The sequence below is a fragment of the Berghia stephanieae genome, chromosome 7, assembly GCF_034508935.2.
Source record: "Berghia stephanieae isolate SIO BIC M18660-M18661 chromosome 7, UCSD_Bste_1.3, whole genome shotgun sequence".
In the NCBI taxonomy this organism is placed as follows: Eukaryota; Metazoa; Mollusca; class Gastropoda; order Nudibranchia; family Aeolidiidae; genus Berghia; species Berghia stephanieae.
The window spans coordinates 45,973,506-45,983,505 of record NC_088366.1 but is presented as its reverse complement, the minus strand read 5'-3'; the positions used below and the strand labels follow the sequence as shown (position 1 = coordinate 45,983,505).

General features: G+C 35.0%; 2 protein-coding genes across 3 annotated transcripts in view; one reads left to right on the top strand and one right to left on the bottom strand.

Annotated features, from left to right (window-relative positions):
* LOC144976245 (uncharacterized) overlaps nucleotides 1–1,674 on the top strand; it is a 7,837-nt gene extending 6,163 nt beyond the window's left edge. Inside the window, exon 5 of the mRNA XM_078920428.1 lies at nucleotides 1,411–1,674. Within this exon, the coding sequence (XP_078776554.1) occupies nucleotides 1,411–1,507 (97 nt within the window). The 3' untranslated portion in view covers nucleotides 1,508–1,674. The remainder of the gene's footprint in view (nucleotides 1–1,410) is intronic.
* A 4,567-nt stretch (nucleotides 1,675–6,241) lies between these two features.
* LOC144977359 (uncharacterized) overlaps nucleotides 6,242–10,000 on the bottom strand; it is an 11,288-nt gene continuing 7,529 nt past the window's right edge. Inside the window, exon 2 of one of the 2 annotated variants that reach the window (XM_078922472.1) lies at nucleotides 6,242–10,000. This exon is cut by the window's right edge and continues 266 nt beyond it. In XM_078922472.1, the coding sequence (XP_078778598.1) occupies nucleotides 9,865–10,000 (136 nt within the window). In that variant the 3' untranslated portion in view covers nucleotides 6,242–9,864. The other variant, XM_078922473.1, reaches the window with a different exon arrangement.

Below are 10,000 nucleotides of genomic sequence, written 5' to 3'. Positions count from 1 at the left end.
TCTTTTTCCAAATGTGTTTAAATTGATAATGGAGAAAGTCAACATTCCTTACTATTTCTGGTCCGGCTGTGTTTGCTTATCGGGATTCCACTGCACTTAGAGTAATTTTATTAATTCATTTATTCGTCAGAGGAAATATTTACACAATCGCAATAACACGGTTTTTATGAATTGTTCTTCTCTACTTTTTAAAATTTTTTACTATAATATCATTTAACCTTTACTAGTTTATAAAGTATCTTCATACTCATTTGATTATTTATTTATATTAAAGACATCCTTATGCAATAATTCTATTATAAGTGTTTATTCGACAAATAGTCACATTAAACGTGAGCTTTTACATAGGGCAATAGCCACTTATTTTGCTCAAAGCGCTTTACAAGGGGCCATGTAACATGTATAACGAAACATGGCGATATTACAACTTTTTCCGACAGAGACAACACTGTTTAACGGTCAGGTACTCATTTTACACCTGAGTACGGTGAGAGATTGTGAATAAAGAGCCTTGTCCAAGGACTCAACTATGCGTCGACCGAGACTCGAACCCAAGTCCTTCCGATCCGAAAGCTAGTGTCATATCACAAGAAGAAATAGCCGCATTTAATTTCTTTTCATTTGATATTTCTTTTATATATTACCGAATTGTGTTGTGATACAGAATTATCTTATCTTAGTTTGCTATCCATTTTCAAGGAAACATATATTATTTTAATATTTACCACAATGTTGGAGTCAGTCCACACCTCAGCATTTAAAAAACACTAACAAAAAAACATCCACAAAACTCAGCGAACATATTTGGAAATTAAAAGACAACAAACTAGACCACAACATTTCATTGAAAATTTTATCTAAAGCAACAGGATACACACCAACATCAAAACAATGTAGCTTAGGCCTGGAAGAGAAATATACTATAATCAAACACCCTCATGAAGCCACACTCAACACGAAAAATGAAATGTACAATACGTGTCCACATCGCCGGAAGTACTTACTCATCAAATACAAACCGGAACCACTTCAACAAACAACAACAGACAACAAACCAAACTCATGTAACACACAGTCCTGACGATGACTGATTAGGCCTGAAACATCGATGTAGACTGACTCCAACATTGTGGTAAATATTAAAATAATAATTCGCTCAATTGCTACATGTCGAGCACTATCCGTACCATATTTGTATCAAACACGATTCAATATATATATATATATATATATATATATATATATATATATATATATATATATATATATATATATGTATTAGATTGTCATAATAGTTGGAACATTATAGGTAAAACTGTGTGTGTCTATGTGTGTGTTGTATGTGTGTTATTAGACTATATATGTTACTAAGATGTTCCAAGTCATTGTTTGTTTTGTATCTCTTGACAGGGAATCCCACCGTCTCATAACACATGCGGCCGCCAACGGAGTTCGAGAAGCCCATCATGTTCTCAACTCCGTCTGTACCAAAGGTGGATGTTATTGACACTGCTATGCTAGGAATTGGATCTTGGAAGAATTTCGTCGTGTATTTCGAAATTCGAATTAAGTTAATTATTAAGGTGACTGGACAATAACAAAAGCAAGGGGGAAAAAAGGACCCCCCCCCCCCCCACTACCCAAAACACACACACACACACACACACACACACACACAAAAAACAACACCCCCCCCCCCCCTAAAAAGAAAGAAAGAAACAAACAAACAAACGAAGAAACGTTCATTTTGAGCAATTTTTTAAGTTGTTGTAAGAATGACACCGATGGTATTATGTAACTCGTCCGACGTGTACATATATGCAAGTCTGATATCCGAACATCCTTATGGGCCTAGTATAACATTGTTGTAATGGACAACATTTTACGTCATTTTTTTGTTTTGTTGAGATTGCCATTACAACAATGAGCCCATAAGGAATTGGGTTATCAGACCTGCAAATAAGTGCACGTCGGACCCCGTCCACTGGAAGACGAAGACTGGAATTAAATTTGAAATGAAATGGGGAGGGGAAAATGGACATTTTTACTCTTAGCTCTTTAAGAATTTTTATAGATGCTGTGCGATTGGCTAATAAACTCACAACATTGCCATCCAGAAATCTAACGGACCAACACACAACTCTTACCGTAACCTTGAATGTTTATAGTCTGGTTAATACAGTTTAGTGATAATTACTCATAAACGCGGATGGCAAAAAATAAATAAATAAATAAATAAATAAAATAATAATAACAAAGACCTGAGTGACGTCAATTTCGTTCTATCTATTCTTTGCTCAAAACAAACAAACAAACAAAAATATTGGTCTTCTATATCTGGCTTATTCGACATAAAAGCGTTTTGAGGCTCTAGGTCCCGTATTGAACCATTACAAGTGTGTGTGTGTGTGTGTGTGTGTGTGTGTGTGTGTGTGTGTTCAAATGTCAGCGAGTCTCTCAAAATGTGGCAATTAGATGACGAATAGAAATGAAAAATGTCATGTTGACATCTTGCACTTGCATGAAATTTTGCTTTTTCTTTCACGATTCACGATGTTCCAATTTTAACAACTTCGAACTTCTAATCAATTACAGTACTTGCTGGATTCTAGTACGCTTTCAGGGAGAAGCCATAAAGCGTGCTAGAATCCGGTGCTCATTGGAGTAACGACTTATTATAGGGCAGATTATATATATATATATATATATATATATATATATATATATATATATATATATATATATATAATTCGGTCACCCAGATCCAGCGTGTCATATTACAGAGTTTGCTAGAATCCGGCGAGTACTGTACTAGTTATTGAAGTTATACCTTTTAAAAATTGTTTCATAAAGGATATAACTACAACAACTGATGATATAGTTATCTATAATTGTATTTTAGTCATTGTCCATGAAAATTATCTGCATTATCAAGTATCCATTCGGAGACATAAGTAGAAATACTGTAATATATATATATATATATATATATATATATATATATATATATATATATATATATAATAATATATATATATATAAATATATATGTATATATATATGTATATATATATATATATATATTATATATATATATATATATATATATATATATATAAATATATATGTATATATATATAAACTGGCCGTTTTCCTACCTAAAATGTCAAGGTTCCACAAATCCAGAAATGTTTTTTTTTTTTTTTTTAATTTCTATTTTTTTTTTATATTGCTAAAGTCAGCTTTCCCCAATAATCAGATTCTCATATTGTAAATCATAGAATGTCAATGAGTAGTCGAATATAATTTTATGCCTATTTGAATTATAGATAGTATGCACTTGGCTAAGAAGCTCACAACATTGCCATCCGGAAGTATAACGGACCAACGCAAAACTATGTGTGACGTTCAACGTTTATATAGTCTGGTTATTACAGTTTAGTGAGAATTACTCATAAACGCGGATGGCAAAAAACAAAACAAAAAACCCAACAAAACAATATTAAAGACATGAGTGACGTCAACTTCATACTTCATTCTATCTATAATGTCAATATTTCACAAATTCAGAATTATGTTGTTTTTTTTTAATTGTTATTTTTAAAGTCAGCTTTTCCCCAATGGGTATGTTTTATATTACATTTCCATGTGCTCGAGGTCATTGGTCACATTGCAAAGTGTGCTCAAAATGACCCACATAGTGAAAAGCGTTCACAATTTGAGAATTACCCAACGTCACAATTGGTCATTTTGCTCAGCATATGACTCATGAATATCTTTACAACTTTCATAAACAAAGCAGCGTGTTTAGATAGATTGAGAAATATCCAATCGTTGTACAGCAACAAATCATGTGATCGATGACTGGGTTGGACGAAAACATGAATATAGATCTCCCCCCTTAATCTGATTCCGATATCGTCAGCCATAGAATGTTAAAGAGTGGTCGAATATAATTGTCATTGTATGCCTATTTGAATTATGCAAGATGTATGGCCTAGTGGTATGACACTCGCTTTCGGATCGGAAGGTCCTAGGTTAGAGCCTCGTTCGGCGCATAGTTGAGTCCTTAGAGAAGGCTCTTTACTCAAATTCTCTCACCGTACTCAGGTGTAAAATGAGTACTTGGTCATTAACAGCGTTGTTTCTGTCCGAAAAAAAAATTGTAACATCGCCTAACAGGCGTCGTGTCCCGTCCTAAATGTTAAATGTTGCTATTGGCCAGGGACCCCTTGTAAAGCGCATTGAGCACATTTGGTGGATATTGCACTATATAAAAGCTCATTTTTGTATGCTTAGGACGGTCGTATCAGATTATGGCTGACGTAACAGTAGCAATCTGTCTTGATTTCATGATATGTGTTGGGGAGTTTCGGTAGCTCCGTTGGGCGAGCACTCGTTTTACACGCCAAGAGACGGAGACGATTCCGGGTGAAGTCGAGTTTTGTTTTTGTTTTTTTTTCTTTCCACCCTGACCTCCCAGCAGTGCCTGGGAAGCTGGGTCTTTTAGATCTGGCGGAAAGCACTTTACAATACACTAGCCTCGTGTTCAAAGGGCAGCAGGCAATTGGTATTGTCCGTTTCACGCTCTAGATACCGGGGTAAACTCCGGTTCCATGAGCCTAATGGCTCCAAAGGGCAACAGAATTAACTATATCGAGTCGAGTATATAACGTTCTTTTAACCAAGGAAAGATGATCTCATTTCATTGCAGAAGTTCTTCAGTTGAGTCGTGGTTTAATTAATATTTGTCTTGCTTGGGTCTTCTAATTTTTATTTTTTAATTGAGCTTTTATATAGAGCAATATCCACTAAACGTGCTCAAAGCGCTTTACATGGGGTCCCTGGTCAAAAGCAATACTTAACACGTAGGACGTGATACGACGCCTGTTAGGCGATATTGCAATTTTAAAAAAAAATTGTTAACGGCAGGTACTCATTTTACACATGAGTATAGTCAGAGAATGTGAGTAAAGACCTTTTCAAAGGACTCAACTATGAGCCGAGCGAGGCTCGAACCCAGGGCCTTCCGATCCGAAAGCGAGTGTCATACCCGCTTGACCACAAAGCCGAAATTTGCTTGTCTTATTCACATAAACCGTCCGGCTCAGACTAAGCATTACTGTCCATGGTGCATCGTATTCAATAGAAATGGAACAATTTGCGATACTACATCCTTCTATAATAATCTGTATTAAGAAATTAAAGAGCAGGCACCGATGGAAGATAAATATATGAACAAGTGTGTATATATGAAAGGTGCCAGACAAAGCAAGAAATAAAAATATCAAGAACAACAACAAAAAACAACCCAAAAACCATCCCAAAAAATCCGTCGACCTAAGTGTGTATGAAAGGTACCAGACAAAGTAAGAAAAAAAAAAAAAAAAAAAAAAAAACCATTCTAAAAAAATCAGTCGACCTCGACTGGGAATCGAACCTCAGACCTTCTGATTACCAGTGTAATGGTAGCACGTCCGACCGGTAATCAGAAGGTCTCAGGTTCGATTCCCAGTCGAGATCAACTGATTGGGCTGGGTTTTTTTCTTGTATTTTTCTTTCTTGCTTTGTCTAGCACGTTTCATACACACTTGTTCAGATCTTTATAATAGTCTGCAGTGAGTGAATCGCAAAGTCCCAGGTTTGAGAGTTTTACCAAGATGAAGGCCATTTAAATCGATTGATATTTGAAGGACGAGTTTTCTTGTCAAATTTTTAAAAACTGGTTAAGGTTATATACAACGTGTACACAGTGGCGTGGCATTCTTACAGTATAAGGTGGTGCCAGAATCAGAAGAAAATGACTTTAAACATGCTGTATTTATAATACACAAGAAAGAAAGAAATTAAAGAAACGACTAAATCAAACAAGTAAGAGGCGGTATAAACCATTTCTCAGTTTTATTATTTTTAAATATTTTGTATTTCATTTTTCAATGACGGATGTGGTGCCAGGCACCAAATCAACCAATGTAGCCACGCCCCTGCGTGTACATATATGAAGGTCTGACATTCGAACCCACATATGGGTCTAGTTGAACATTGTTGTAATGGACAATATGTTGCGTCATTTTTTTTTTTAGATTTCCATTACAACACTGAGCCCACAAGGAATGGGTGATCAGACCTGCAAATAAGTGCACGTCGTCAGTTAAATGCAATATTGCCGAGAAGGTAGGTTATTCCATTAGCGGAGAATATTTGGTAGCTGTGAGAAAAAAATGAATGAAAATTCAATATATTTCCTTTGTTTACAGGATTTTTATTTGGCGCCAGTAACATATAAACTATAAATAATTGAATACCATTTAATACGTACACAATAGGCTTCAACAGTCGAGACGTCACTACCCTCGTATTGACAGATAGTAACTTAGTAACTGGTTCTAAACTATCGGAACAATGGCGGACGCCGTTATGAAGTATTTCTAAGACGAGCATAAAGTGTATCCAGAAGAGAAAAACATTATAAATCTGATCATGTTTTGACTTGTATACATTCTGATCACATGACAAATGAAAAAGTTCTAGCCAGCATGAAGAATAAAAAGTACTGATTTTCTTTGTTTAGAACTAAGCTAATCGTTGCTGTGCGGACGTGACATCAGACTACTGAATCCTACTGAATACCATTTAATACGTACACTATATATTTGTGTATTCCAATTATTATCCAATCCCATAATAATTATGTATGTGATTGCCTTTCACGTATTTCTCTATGCAAGTAGAATATGATTCCGTCCTTTACATTCGCGAAGTCCCAGGTTTGAGAGGGTTTTTTTTTGTCAAGATGAGGGTCATTTAAATCGATCGATATTTGAAGTACGAGTTTTCTGGCCACGTTTTTAAATATGCGGTTTTCCAGAGTACGGCAATTCTGACAAGGTAACTAATTACAAACTTTATTATAATATAAGCAAAATCATTTAATGCAGTTTAATATATTTTAATAAAGTTTGTTATTGAGTCTTAATGTGGCACCGAATCTTGAATCAATTTTTTCTCTTTCCATCTTTGATTCTCTTTCCATCTTTGATAAACCAATTATTATGACCAATTTCAAGTTTTAACCCTCTCCTCACCAACTATAGGAAAATCGTCACATTCGTTATGATACAACCACCATTTTGCATATTCAAAGTTCTTTTGAATGTCATAAAATTTTAAGAAAATGATGAACAGTGTGTTGTTGTAGAGCATATTTTCCTAAAGAAATTATTTATCGCAAGAACTTTTACTGCTATTATGTCAGAGCGATAAAAATACAATATTTGTGATTGTTGGGTGTGAAGTTTTGGGGGAAATCCTGAAAATGGCTGATAAGGAGAGAGTTAAAGGACAACATTCACTCTCTTTAATTTCAGTGGAAGCGTTTATCCTATCTTTTAAATTAATTGTATGCATCAGATTTACCCCAACAAAAAACCGTTTGAGACGCGACGATCGATCAAAATTGTGTTTGCTTGTGTTTCGTAAATTCTGTATTTCATAATAATTTTATTGTAATATTTGTGTCCATCCTACAACTCGATAAAACCGACGATATGTTAACCCTCTCCTTACCACCTGCATCAAAATTGTCACGTTTGTTATGACACAATATACAGTTTTCTTATTCAGATTTATTTTGTACATCACAAACTTTGAAGAATGATCTTTGTTTCATTAATAAGAACATAAAGTTGTTTTGTAGAGAGCTTGTTTGAGTTTTTAAAAACTATTTTTCTGCTGGGTAAGCCAGCCATTTTGGGGAAATACTGAAAATGATCGGTAAGGAGAGAGTTAATCTGATTATTTTGTTATTTATTTTAGAACTGATGAGTTTACGTTCTCGTCAAGTCACGTGATGTTTGACGACAATCTCAATTTTTATTTCGTTTCTTTTCTGGGTTTTTTTTTCTTCCTCTTTTTTTTTAGTTTGTTCAAACTTTGTTGTTGATTCAGTTTTGAAAATATCCAAATTGAAAAGAAGAATAAAATAATAAAAAGAATGATATGGAAACTGGATGTCTGGACTTATTTGTCTGGGTTTTTTTTATCAATGTTGTTGACATTCCTAGCCCATCCTGACTTGATGGTGACGTGTGCTCGAGCCATGACCATCCACGTGTGGCTATATGACACTCGCTTTCTGATCGGGATGTCCTGGGTTCGTGCCTCGCTCGGCGCATAGTTGGAAAAGACTCTTTACTCACATTCTCTCACCGTACTCAGGTGTAAATTGAGTACCTGGCCGTCAACAGCGTTGCCTCTGTCGGAAAAAAAATGTAATAATATCGTCTAACAGGCGTCATGTCTCGTTCTACAGGTTACGTGTTGCTGTTGGTGAGGGACCCTTTGTAAAGCGCTTGAGCACATTTATTGAATATGGTTCTATATACAAGCTCTAGATTAGATTTACGTTATATTCTATGAAACGGACAATAGCAATTGCTTGCTATACTTTGATAGGACGCTAGTCTAATGCAAAGTACTTTTCGTCAAATCTAACAGACTCAGCTACCCATTCACAGCTGGACAAGGGGGTCAGAAATAAATCTCGACTGCACCCCGGATCGATCTCGGTCCCTTTGCGTGTGAAGCGGGTTCTCTACCAACTGAATTTTAAAAATCGGATTAGAAACTAAAATAATAAATTAATGAGTATTTATAGTGCAATTTTCCATCAAATGTGTTTGTCTTAGAATGGTAGATACTAAAAGAGCTTTGAGCACGTTTTGCAGATATTGCTCTATATAAATGCTCCAGTTTTTAAATATTTTTTTTGGATTCTTATTCTCAGGTATAGCGTTGTGAAGATGAATAAATTATTCATTTTAACAACGCCACTACCACATTATCTCATTTGTCTGTAGCGTTTCATTCATCCTGTTTTGTTGATAAAAGGACACCTGAAACGTCCATTTTATCTGTTTTCGTATATTAAATTGAAGCTTACATTCAATTTCACATTGTTATTTATGTCTTAGACTTTTGAACAGCAACATTTATATTATTCTCATGTAGGCGATTACAATTTAAAGGTAACTAATTACGGTTTTGGGTAGTTTTGTTTCGGCAACAGCAAATAAAATCTTTGAGTTCCTCTCTGTAGCCAGAACTCATTATACAATAAATAATCACATTACAACACGCGTTTATTAACAATAAAGTGTGACGCACAACGTATATTGTGTCATAAATATCATCATTCGTAATGCTGGAAAAGTGAAAAGCGTTCTTTAAGTAAAACACCATGGTAAGTATGGAACATGTCAATTGACACCCCGAAAATATAAAAGACACCGTTATCATCATACGAATGATTTTCAAGTGCTTTGGGTTCCATTTTTTATCAGGATCTGTCTGTGTTTGGGATGACGTGGCCAATCTAAATCTATTTGATCTGACGAGATGAACAATTGTCATAGTATTGAAGATAACTACGAGCACAACGCTCAATGGTACTAGAACACAGAATTCTGCTATATTCAATGCTCGATATACTTTCATAGAACGTTTTATAATCTTAGGAGTTTCCACAACTTTCATGATCCAGGGATCAAAACAAAACCTTGTAATAACTAAGGAAGTAAAAAAAAGAAAGATGACAATTAATACAGAGCACGTTCTGCGTTTTGTAAACATGGATTTTACATTGAATGGAAACGCCACACAGACCATTCTCTCCGCTGATATGTAGGCCAATGAAAAACAGGAGCAGCTAACAAAATTATCTTGAATCTCATTTAATATATTACTCATATCCAAATTTATATTTAATTTGTCATTTGCCAGACGCATCAGAAACAACAGACAGGTAAAAAAATCAAAAATGGCCAACCCCATTTGATTCAATGTGAAACTGTCTTTCCAAATACCTCAACGGATAAAAACAATCATGTTGATGGTGTTTGAGACTACACCAAACCCTGCAAGGATGCCGTTAAAAATTGCATCCATAAAAGTGAACCAAAAAAAGGCACCTAATCCAGGGGTTGGGAAGCTGTAGTTGGAT